Genomic DNA, 12,873 nt, shown 5'->3' with positions numbered 1-12,873 from the left:
ACCTAAATTCAGATCAGTCATAAGGAACTAAATAAATTTTTAGTTTCATTATAACTGTTTAAGTATTTCAAATTGTTCCTAATATAATGCTTTAGGGCACAGTCTACTGGATTTAGAAAGAGAAACCAAAAGTTGTAGTTGCATAGTCTGATGCAAGAACAAAGCAATCTCCTTCTATTGTGTGGGTGTGTTTGATAGCTTGTACCTGTCCTTTCTGTTTTACATGTTTGATTGTTTGATATATTATCTACTCATAAAGAATGTTTTGTTGATAAAATCTATGAAAATATGTTCTGTTCTGCTGTACTGTGTTTTACTACATTGTATTAAGTTAAAAAGAATCACGAAAATAAATAAAGAAAGTACATACACAAAGAAAATCATCTATGAAATGCCAGTAAGTATAGCTCAGGTGATTTTGATATTTTACACACACACACTCAAATATACATTCTCTGTAAGACTGCGCTACTGCATAAAAATATTTACATTTAAGGTTTTTAATAAAGCTGACCATATTTTTTTAGGGTGCTGTATAATATGAATATGTTTTAGGCAATAGGCCTAACCTTCCTATAGTTCTGCTTTACTTGATCTATACGGTTGGGAGCTAAGTGATGGTGTTTATGACAGTTCCATTAAGGCACCATCTCTGAGGATCCATACTTTACAGACTTTTTTAACTTCGAAAAAAAAGTCTAATCAACCAAAACTTCCGCAACCCCCTAGAGGTCACAGACCCCCTATTGACTGGGGCGGAGCTAGAAGGGGGGCCAGGGGCCACTCTTAGCCATTAAATTGGCCACCCCTACCATTTTCCCCCCTCTAATACAGATGGTGGCAACAGTAATACTCTCAAGTGGAATATTTAAAACATTTTATTTTTCATAAATTAACAATTACTTCACAACAAAAACACTGTGGTCAATTGTGCACATCAATATACTAACATTAAAGATGATAAGAACAGAATTCATGTTCTTTTCAGAACTAGATTTTGCTTTATATGGGGTAAAAAGAAAATTAAAGCATACATTGGTTATTGCCTGGGTTATAAAAAAAAAATTCTGGCTACACCTCTGCCTGTTGAATACCTCCGCCAGATAAATGACATTTACTTCTGAAAGCCTAGTTTCCGATATCCCCTAAAGGCACCACCAAGCTGTCTTCTATATACTGCGCACGCGTAGGGCGCCGTCTCAGACCAGCTCTTTCTTTCTGCACGCAGCATCCTGAACATGGCTGACGTAACAGCGGTGGGTGAAGAGAAACTCAGCAAAAAGTGAGCACATTTCTTAACTATTGAGCTTTTTAACCTTCTGTCGCCTTCATATCCGTGGTCTGCTCTGCAATGTTGTTCCCGTTTCGATAACAACAAATCCTTAATCCTTGCTATGCGAAGTCTTGTGACAGCTAAACGAAGGTCCCATATGGAGGCACGCTACACAGCGACATATCCCACAGTTAGGCTCGCTGCTCCTTCTGGGAGTTGTAGTCCTCAAGAGTAACGGATGTCGTTGTTTTTGAAACGTTTGGGGAATAGTAAAACTACAAAAAATATATATTTCCGTATTCTAACGTGTTGCCGGGTACCCTGTTTTTGTAAAAATGAGAAAAATGTATATTTATATTGTAACTAAATAGTAAGAAAAATATGAAAAAAAAAATGCCGAAAGTGCCTGTTAAATACGTGAAGCTCGTTTTACGTATCTGCCATAAAACAAAATTAAAAAAATGTACACGTTTCCATATTATTATTATTATTACTATTATTATTATTATTTCGTAAAAATTTCGATCTGCTGAACTTATTTTTTAAAACCCATACCCACGTCCCGCTGAGCAAAGGCAGCCGTTGATTCTCCACTCTCTCTGCATGTATATCTGTGTTTTCTCAGGTCTGTCTGCTGACTGTGGCAGCTCAACATGCTGTGCTTGGTCGTGGCTGCCAGGCAGCAGCTGTGTCGAGCCTTTGCTCTCAGAGGACAGTGGTTAAAACATGCATCCCCGTGTACAGCTGCAGCACCAGCTCAGTGTCATGCTATCCGATGGAGAGGTGACAAAAGGTTGGTGGCTTTTCCGTTTCTGTGTGAGAAACAACCAACCTTTTGTCATCAAAATAGATATAGTCCCCATATAATCGTTATTTTCTTTTTAGTAGTTGACAGCAGACCATAGTTAGGCAGTGTGGAATCACAGTGTTGATGCTGTATGTTATTAAACCTTTTAAGTGAGTCTTGGCCTCCTTTTTAGAAAGGCTTTGGTTCATCTATTGATTTTTTTCCTATTCATTCAGTGAGCTGAAGAGGCGAATGAAAGCTGAGAAGAAAGCAGCAGAGAAAGAAGCAAAAGCAAAGGAGTCGGGGGAACAAACTGAATCGAATGATCACCAAGCACAACATGCCAATGCGCTGGATGATGAGACACTCGATCCCAATGTAAGATCATCACAAATCATTGCTCAGTATACACCTGAGGTCATGTTTCCTTTTGCTAGAGGATATTTGTGAATTCAGAATCATGTTAAAATTTGGAAACTGGTTTTGCGCTCCTGAAGGAAAAGCGAAAGCAAATTAGAGCACAAAGAGAAAGTGATGTGATGCAAACTGAGGCTATTTTTATATGCACTCATTTGTTTTTCATGGGCTCTCTATTTAGAGATAAAATAATTTTATTTTTCAAACATGTAACAGGCTTAATTAAACTGTTTGCAAAGGGCTTTTATTGATGTAATGGATTATTTTTTGTCTAATATTGAGTGGCCATCTATAAAAACATTTATATGTAATAAAAGTATAAAGAAGTTTTTTTTCTATGTATATATGTTACACAGCCTTCTGCTTAAAATTCCAAAAGTTTTTATATTTAAGCGATTGTTTTCTGTTTCACAACATCTGGTTGTGTTTTTTTTTTTTTTTTTTTTTCTCAAAGGACATTTAGTCTGATGCTATTATATATGATGCCATGTATGTACTTCCTTCCTTTTTAAGTTGGACTGCCAATTAAATCTCACAACCCCATCAAGAGCAATATTGCACTGGATGCAATATATATTACCTTTATAATAAGATTCTGGAGCACTTTATAAAATTTCTACAGGGTGTAAAATCCTCCCAGTGTCGTGCTTCTTTGAGTCGGAACCTGTTCATTAGTTACAGTGCTGAATGATTGCCAAGAGGGATTAAACTGGGTGTGCCCTTAATATCGATTCAAAAAGAATCTGAAAGAATCTGAATAAAATTTTCCATTCAAGGTCAATTAAAATGTTATGATCCATCATGCAAGAATCTGCTGCATAAAAACAAAAAGTCATTCTGATTAGATTGTTGTTTTTAGTTGGAAAAATCCAACTCCTTAAAGACAAACTGGACAATCTGTAAGACCTCCTCTAAACAACAAAGAGCTACTTTATTTCAAATAAAGCTGTGATGTTTACTAGTTGATGCTAAAGGCATATTTGTTAGATCTGCAGAATGCCTGTAGTACAGTTTTTATGCAGAAGTTGCTGCAGACTGGATATTAATGTGTCTTTGTTACAGCAATACTTCAAGATCCGCAGCCAGGCTATCCAAGACTTGAAGGGCACAGCTGAGGATCCGTACCCACACAAGTATAAAGTAGACCTGTCACTCACAGACTTCATTGAGAAATACAACCACCTACAACCTGGTGACCAGCTGAGCGACGTCGTTCTCAATGTGTCAGGTACCAAGAAGAGGTTATGATTTTATATATTTTTCCTCTTTCTAGAGTAATGCACCTTCTTATCCTCTGTTAAACTTAACAAATATTTTACAGGTCGGATTCATGCCAAGAGGGCATCTGGTGCTAAGCTGCTCTTCTATGACTTGCGTGGTGAAGGAGTCAAGCTGCAAGTTATGGCAAACTCACGGTAACCTGAGCTTTTCTAGACTGAGCAATGATTGGAAATTCATTTCAGACCTCAGTATTGTTTTGTGTTTTTTTTTTGTTTTTTTATGTATTTTCTTAAATCTGTCAGGAGCTACAAGTCTGAGGAAGCTTTTGTGGCCATCAACAACAAGCTGCGTCGTGGTGACATCATCGGTGTCCGTGGAAATCCTGGCAAGACAAAGAAGGGAGAGCTGAGCATCATTCCCATTGAGATGACCCTGCTGTCACCATGTTTGCACATGTTGCCTCACCTCCACTTTGGCCTTAAAGACAAGGTAAACCTGCCACAAATATACTTGAACTGAACAGGGCTGAATATGAAGGTCATCTTTTTATTTATATTTTTCTTTCATTTCTTCTGAGTCATCACAAGTCACTCCTTCTTGTTTCCTTCCCTGTTCGTTATTAACTGCCTTGTTTCTTTAATTGCCAAATGGAAATCAGGAGCAAAACGATACTAGTTCTACAATTAACAGTTGTTATTGTATTCTGACTTTGGACTGAAACATTACTGTTATTTTTGTTGGTAAATATTCTCAGTCATCCAGGTCATAGTCATTCCAAAAAAGTTAAAAACAGACCACTGGTCTTTGTTTCCAAGTTTAAAGACGTTTCGCTTCCCATCCAGGAAGCTTTTTCAATTCAAATGTCAGAAATAGCACAGAGTTGCTTTATACAGTGGCCCGACAAAGCCTTGTTTTGCTTAGACAACATGCAAATTGAAACAGACGAACGGGTCCACCCCTGAGGAATATTACTGTTATTATTTTTAATATTTTTCTCTTTAATGTTCATCTGAGCTCCTTATTTGGCTCTCTGCTCTTTTGTTTGGACACATTCTTCTTTCCCAGTTCTTGGCAGCATCATTGTTCTTAGGCTCTTGTATTCATAATCTAAGGGGCATAAGACTTTGTTTTTTGGATAGCACTGGGTAATGAAACTCTGTTTTCTTTTCTTTGAATTCCACTATTACCTGGGAGTTCCAAGATTGTAATTCTCAGGGCATTTCCCAGTTTAATTTAAAATAAATTGAAAGACAAATCATTAATATTTAACAATGTATAATAAATAGAAATGATAAAGGTATTTCTTTCGTTCCAAAGCCTTACACTAAAGTACGGTTATTTTAAAGTCATTGATGGAAAATCCTTCAACCTGCAGGTTCTGCGTTTCCACTCACCCTGCATAGCGCTCCTCCAGCAGCTCTTTACCTCAGATGTTCTGCTTCACAGATATGTGACATCTGTCTTTTTTAATAGTGATTACAGGGGTGTTTAATTGTGCATATTTGTTCATGGCCAATTTCAAATTTATCTCGCTGGGGCGGTCCAGAACTCGGCCTGGATGTGCTCAGATTGCTGAAGTAAAACTAATTCATGCCTCCTAAAAATGGATATCATGAAACACCTTGGGCTTGATACTATGCCTGTTTATTTGAAGTAGTAGTATATGTGCCAATGCAAACGATTAGGAAATGGCTCTTGTACTTCTTTTGTTTATTTTTTTTGATTATATATGTCACAAAAAAAAAAAACTATGTTGGTTATATTGTTTGATGCATGGGAAATGTGAGGCTACATGACTTTCTTCTTCTGATTTATTTATTTTCATGAAAAGGAAACCAGATTCCGCCAGCGCTATTTGGACCTGATTCTCAACGACTACGTGAGGCAGAAGTTCTTAACTCGAGCCAAAATTATCACGTACCTGCGAAGCTTTCTCGATCAGATGGGCTTCCTGGAGGTAATCTGTGTTTTTGGAATCCTAAAGTTGATCCTAGCACAAGTCTATCCTGCTAAACCACATATGTGGCAGATTTTTGTTGTATTGGTTTTATCTACTTTCTAGTGGTAGCCTGTTTCCCTGAAGTTTGTGTTAATAATTTTAGATTGAGACGCCAATGATGAACATCATCCCTGGTGGAGCAGTGGCCCGTCCCTTTGTTACCTACCACAATGAGCTGGATATGAACCTCTTCATGAGGATTGCCCCAGAGCTTTACCACAAGGTAAATACTGTCTCTCAAAAGCTGATCCTCTCAGTTTCAGGCAGTTTGAGAAAAATGAAATCTCAAAGCCTCTTTGCTCCATTTGAGCAAAAATGCTTCTCTTATCATTTGAGCTAAATGGTTAATTAAACCTTTACAGATGCTTGTGGTCGGTGGGTTGGACAGGGTGTATGAGGTCGGTCGTCAGTTTAGGAACGAAGGCATCGACCTCACTCATAATCCAGAATTCACCACCTGTGAATTCTATATGGCATATGCAGATTACCATGACTTGATGGACATCACAGAGAAACTGCTGTCGGGTAAGTAGTAAGAAATGTTTCTTCTTAAAACAGCCTTTTAAATTTTCTTTTATCATTAAAGAATTGTATTAATCTGTTATTGTTGTGTTATTTTCAAGCTGCTTCTCCTCAGAGTCATCCAAACATATTTCCTTTTTTATTTTTTTATTTTATTAAATAGAGCGATCATTGTGTCACTTTAGTTCATAAAGCTCTTCTTAACTTGTCTTTATTTTAACCGAGATGGTTTTCCAAGCTAATCTTTGCATCACTAGCTTCACTAAAACATATTGTGCATTTGTTTTATTTTTTAAGGGTTGTAGGCCATCAATAAAGCTAATTATATTTTATTATAAATAATCACTCTGAGCTTTAGATCTGGGCCTGTAAAAACAAGTGATTTCAAGTGCTGGAATCAAATGGCAGTAAAAGTTTATCAAGGAGTCAAAATATTTGGCATGTATCGTTTGCATGCAGCCCTCTAACACACGGCATTCTATCAAATATTGTCCTTGTCCCTTGCAACAGTAATATGGCACTTATCATCATGTTCTGTGCTATCTTACTTGACTCCATAAAGCATGTTTCATGGGAGTGGTTTTAACATGTGTTGGGCCCACTTTAACTAGCAGTTACCCTTTAGGTTAATCACCTTCTACCCAAAATCAATATTGATAAGAGGAGCTTATCGATATCTAATACTGCTGATATAATACTGCTTTTATAGTAAATGATTCAAACATATTTAGTTAATCAAAAACCCCAAACCTTAGTTGGATGATCAACTCCCACATTACTTAAAAATGATGTCATAGAGACCAACTTGAATTGCGATTTAATAAGATGAATAATTTGCATCGTAATTTGCATCGTATTTTGTTAGGATAATTATCAAAGATGTGAGTTCATTACACCCTAATATTAGCTGCCTGTTCCATGTCAGAACTGATGGTTTTTCCCAGTAGTTTATCTAAGTAGGACAGTTCCTCTGTCAGGATATATAGTTATAATCTTCATTCTGCATGTGGCAAATATTTGGGAATGAAATGAAAGCAGTGTCCGTTAGCTAAGAACAAAGTGTAATATTTTAATAAGCCTAACGTCTATGATGTAGTGATGTGATTGTGTGGCATACTGGAGGGGTATAAAAAGCTTCATTAACTGTTTATTGGCACAACTTCCCAAGAAGTGAGCCTGATTGGTAAACAGCTGCCTTCTGTAACTCAAAGCAACTTCTCTGATCTGAGTAAGATTATAATTTTAATAAATCTGTTTTCATGTCTCATGGTAATTTAATACACATACATTATGAAGTGTTATTTAAAGAGTTTGTCTCGAGTGTTTTCTTTTCAGGAAAAAGAACCGGAGAGACAGCTTCAAGGTGTAGACATGGAGCTTTGCTTTAACAATTTACTGGGTGTGCCAAAGAACATGGGAATAAGAACAATTAGATGAGAATGACATGCATTTCTTAATGACCAAGAGGGGTGTTGTCTGAAGCTGGTTCTCATGACCATTATTTTAATATATTCTCGCAGTTTCACATGCTTGAATAAAATGAAAGGTTTATTAGCAGATCACTGCAAAACTTAATAACATTTTGGGGAGTGGTGGCCTAGTGGTTAGGGCATAGAGCTTTGGAATCCAGAGGTTCTGAGTTTAAAGCCCCACTCCCACAGACTGCCACTCTGGGTCTCTGAGCAAGACCCTTAACACTACACTGCTCCCTGGGCTCCCCACTATGGCAGCCCACTGCTCCCCAAGGGAATGGGTTAAATGCAGAGGTAAATTTCTCCAAATGTGAGATCAATAAAGTTCAACTATTATTAAATAGTTTTTTTTCTTTTCTCATCGAGCCATTAACTATCCTCTCAGATACTGACACGCTATCAAACTTCTGTCCCTCTTATTGTTATGCTGTGTTTTTTTCAGGAATGGTGAAGCACATCACTGGAGGATACAAGGTGACTTACCATCCTGACGGTCCAGAGGGCAAAGCCTATGAAATTGACTTCACACCTCCGTTCAAAAGAGTGAGCATGACGCACGACCTGGAGAAGATCATGGGAGTTAAATTCCCGCCTACTGACTCCTACGACTCTGATGGTATGGAGTTATTCTATCAAACCAGTTGACTGACTTAATATCATCAAGAGGTTATACAGTTATAATCTTCATCTGAAGCCGTTCTTTTACGTTGTATACAGCATCTGATGTAAGATACTTGTTTGTTTTTTTTCCAGAAACCCGCAAATTCTTTGATGATCTCTGTGCCCAAAAAGGTGTAGAGTGTCCTCCACCCAGGACCACTGCCCGCCTCCTCGACAAGGTGCTACAGGAGGAGCTTTATGAAAACCTCATGGTTGTTTCTCATCGTTGTGTTAATATTTTGCTCTTTGCTCCGTAGTTGGTGGGAGATTTTCTGGAGGTCGAATGCATCAACCCCACTTTCATCTGTGATCATCCTCAAATCATGAGTCCTTTGGCAAAATGGTACGAAGTAAATAGATTTTCATTGTAGGTTTAAATTATTTGTGCAACTCTGAACGTGGTCATTTTCTCTGTTTTAGGCACAGATCAGAAAAAGGTCTAACTGAGCGTTTTGAGCTTTTTGTCATGAAGAAGGAAATCTGCAACGCATACACTGAATTGAATGATCCAATCAGACAGAGAGAGTTGTTTGAGCAGCAAGCCAAGGTCTGTAAAGACGCATTATCCTGCTATAGAAGCATTTCCACTCTTACTTTTTGCACCATACTGATGGTTTAAGGCGGCTCTCTTTAGGCAAAAGCTGAGGGTGACGATGAAGCCATGTTCATTGATGAGACATTCTGCACAGCACTGGAATACGGTCTGCCTCCAACTGCTGGTTGGGGGATGGGAATCGACCGTCTCACTATGTTCCTCACTGACTCCAACAACATTAAGGTAACTTTGTCGTTATAATCCTTATACAAGCCAACTGGTGAAACATTTTTTAATTTCTGCAAAGCAGATTTTATACAACCTGAAAATGCTCTCCAGAGTCCATTTAAAAATGCTAAAATATTTAGCTAATAGCACACACAAGATACTGTTGGTAGTAATGTAATCTCAGTTTAAAAAATAGCAATATTGTCAATTGTGATTTCATTTTATAAATAGTTAGATTACTCTTAACTTCAAGTACATCTCTATTTCATTATCATTGCTTGAGGAAAATCTTTTTTTGTAAAATCTTTATTTTTATGCCGTTCATGAAACGTGTTTTTATTTTATTTTTTTACACAGGCAAATAGAAAATTTTCATAATCCTAAATAGAACAGGTGTAATGTAGATTTTGTATATCACAGGCATATAATAGAAATCTGGCTCTTGTTGCCCTAACAATATGGAATGCAATAAATAAAACTGCAAAGCAGGAAATCAATCCAGATCATCATGGATGTCTGAGCATTGAAGTAAAATGAGTGGATCAGGTTTAAAAGAGGAAGTAGGGCAGTAGCAATGAGGAAACGGGAAGGAAAGCTGACTTGAAAAACAACCTGCATAAAAAAAATAAACAAATGAACATAAGAGCAATGCTCTAAAGAATGCATCAATTGCACTCCTCTCATTCCATGTTTCATTAATGTCTGTAAATGTCACGTGTCAAAGAGGCATATAAAAAGCACTTGTATAAAGAATAGCACCCAATGTAAAGTCCTACTCATTTGTGGTGTTGTTGCTGTGTGACTTTTAAAAATGGAAATTGAGTCCAGGAACATTTCTAACGAATAGGAAATGGCCATTATAGTGTGAGACTGTTTGGAAAGGCACCTGTCTTCTAGGCTCTAATTCTATTAGATCAAACATGAGAATCCTTTATCTACTCTCATTTATGCTAAAATGTATCCTATTTGAAAAAAACTTTATCAGCCTTTTTGTTTAATGTTGAGGGCTATCAGTTTGCAAGTTACCCATTGTAACTTGCAATGGGTAAAGAGAAGAGGCAGGCAGTTCATGCTTTTCTTTAAATTCTATTTTATAATGGTTGATGATTGATAAAAAAAAATATACCATTATTGCCCCTTTTCCATCGAAAGCCCTGGGATTTAAAGCCCCAGAATTTGTATATGGAATCCTGGATAACTCCTTATTCACTCGCCCATTGAGCAGCACATTGAGCCTGAGAGAAACTGCATTACATCTTTAGTCCAGGGGGTGGCAGTACTAACACAACTGGTTCTCTCCTTTCATCTAATGCTAACATGCTACATGTAAATCCCAAAGCTTAAGACGTTTGACATTTTACTTTTTAGTCAAAACATAGCTAAAGAGTTATTAAGGAGTTGCTTTTTAACTGCTTGATTCATTTAAAATGACCACTATTACCACTATTATAATAACCAGGTATGTCTCTTATATCCACAGCACAAACGGAAAGCTTTCTTGGTCTTTTTGTATTATATTAAAGTTCAAAGCTTAACTTGCTTAACTGGCAGACTGATTGGGCTATTGGAGGGACTCCCTCACTCTATAAAGGCATATTTAAAATGTAAAATCATAATCTTGATACATTACATCGGTAAAGTTTTGTGGTGCACTTAAACACATCTTAAAACAAGTTTTTGTGGTAAAACAATTGACGGGTAATGACCAACAGGTTAACGTCAGGGTTACGGTTAGCTGAAGATCCCTTTTTTACATCCTGGCTGAGTAGGCAGCCCAAGCCTTTAGTTTTACATACAAATGATCCCAAACATCATCAGAGGAAGAATCTTCATCAAAGTGTAATACTTGGTCTTTTACAGGAGGTGTTGTTGTTCCCAGCCATGAAGCCAGATGACAACAAGAAGGCTGAAGGCCCTCAAACATCTACCTAAGGCCATGACCTCTGGTCTCTCCAGCTGTCGCATATCTGCAGGGGTTCCTGTCAAGTCCAAGTCTTGAATGGATATGCAGATTTTGTTTTATCTGTGTTGGTTTGTTAAGAATTGAAGTTGATTGGTCATTAAGGGAAATTATTATTTCAATGGCATATGGCTAGCTGGTATTACTCTTGTTTTTATTATATCTGCTCATCATACCGACTTTCTCCTCCGTATTTTGAAAGGTTTTAGTGGTCTCTGTTATCCAGAGGGTAAATATTTCATCCAGAAATTATGTGAATATGACTTGATCCACTGTCATGTGCAAACCTGGGGGTGGTTACTCCATACATCTGAGTTACTGAGGGAGTCTTTCATTCTGAAAACCAAAATAATAAATTGGATTTACACCTAAGCAACTACTCAAAACTGGTGTTTGAAGCATTTTTTTTTGTTAATTCATGTCATTTTTAACCAATCTGCTTGTTTCCTTGTTTAGGGTTTTCATGTTGGTTCCTCAGACTTCATATTAATCTTCTGAGAAAATGAAATAACAATAGATTTGAATAAAATACAAATGTTTGTTCCTCAACTAAGATGTTTGTTACCAAAAGAATAAATGTCTTGACTAAATAAAATCCATCTTCTCAGATTTTATTTAAGAAGTGAATGAAAGGGAAATGCATGGGAAAATCTAAAACTCACTATTTTAATTTCACTGTGTTATTATTAATTTATGACAAAAACAAGTGAAGTCCAGTGGTTACTATCCAGGATGAAGTTTGTCGAAGGACACAGAATAATGCTATTAAAACGTTTTTATCCCTTCTAAAGATTTATGTTCAGATCAGAAAAATACAAATACAACCTGAGTAAATGCAAGATGTAGTTTTTAAATAACCTTATTACATTTTAACCCATCACAATAATTAAGGGCTTGAAGGAATACTGGATAGCTTCTTTGCAGAAACTTTTCAATTTAACTGCAATCAAGGGTTTTCAAGCATGAAGATATTTTTAAAAAGGCCACAGCACCTCAAACAGATTTCAGTTCAGACTGACTAGGCTACTACAATAACATCTTTTCATTTTTGTAATTTAGAAGTGGGGTTTTCCACTGCTTTTTCACTGAAATAAAGGTCACAATTCTTTTAAAGAATTGTTGTAGGAGAAGGTGAAATTATTAATGAAGAAATGTTCTGCTAGAGAAGCAAAGCAGTCCCTTACTTTCCTGCACATTGCTACCATCCTGTTTCACAGGTGTTGGTATGTTAAATTTTCTTAACGATTTGATTATATATTACAAACATTTACTCAGGTTATGTCTAATATAAAACAACCATTTTAACTAGATGGATGACAGGTGCAAATGCACAGAAAACTGGGACGAGCTGCACAAATAGGAGTGGCGTCCTAGTGGTTCTGGCATAGAGCTTAGAATCCTGAGGTTCTGAGTTCAAGCTTCCCTCTGGGTCCCTGAGCAAGACTCTTAACCCCATGCTGCTCCCCGGGCGCCGCACAGTGGCAGCCCACTGCTCCCTAAGAGGGTAGGTTAAATGCAGAGGTAAATTTTTCCAATGTGAGATCAATAATTTTCAATTATTACAAACACAAAAAACATGCGACAAAAAAAAAAAAAAAACGGTGCACCTTTACACCCGTAGGCCGCTGTAGAAATATTTACTATGGAAGGAAAAATACACATCTATATTATTACCAGTGGCAGTTAAAATATTGTAATGTCATTCAATATTATATGGATATGAAAAAAATCTAAAGGAACACTGTGTTGATGGAGATATGTGCTGTATTTTTCAGTAGAGAGTGCTAATGAGCAGTTTG

At 37.0% G+C, this 12,873-nt stretch overlaps 1 protein-coding gene across 2 annotated transcripts; it reads left to right on the top strand.

Annotated features, from left to right (window-relative positions):
- The first annotated feature begins 1,132 nt into the window (after positions 1-1,132).
- On the top strand, positions 1,133-11,460 carry kars1 (lysyl-tRNA synthetase 1). Of its 2 annotated transcripts, XM_038298716.1 has the most exons (15): positions 1,179-1,282; positions 1,899-2,066; positions 2,297-2,438; positions 3,540-3,705; positions 3,799-3,892; positions 4,001-4,187; positions 5,530-5,655; positions 5,801-5,920; positions 6,060-6,222; positions 8,134-8,307; positions 8,445-8,530; positions 8,609-8,694; positions 8,772-8,898; positions 8,986-9,129; positions 10,975-11,460. In XM_038298716.1, exons 2-15 carry the CDS (start codon positions 1,927-1,929, stop codon positions 11,044-11,046), a joined length of 1,827 nt encoding a protein of 608 aa, XP_038154644.1. In that variant the 5' UTR covers positions 1,179-1,282; positions 1,899-1,926; the 3' UTR covers positions 11,047-11,460. The 2 variants fall into 2 exon arrangements, with proteins under 2 accessions (XP_038154645.1, XP_038154644.1); XM_038298717.1 differs by lacking the exon at positions 1,899-2,066 and having other exon boundaries at positions 1,133-1,282.
- Positions 11,461-12,873: the final 1,413 nt, after the last annotated feature.

Source organism: Cyprinodon tularosa, unplaced genomic scaffold (assembly GCF_016077235.1).
Source record: "Cyprinodon tularosa strain WSP-4 unplaced genomic scaffold, ASM1607723v1 ctg412, whole genome shotgun sequence".
NCBI classification, from domain to species: Eukaryota; Metazoa; Chordata; class Actinopteri; order Cyprinodontiformes; family Cyprinodontidae; genus Cyprinodon; species Cyprinodon tularosa.
The sequence above is the reverse complement of the archived record's forward strand: the minus strand, read 5'-3'. Positions and strand labels throughout refer to the sequence as shown.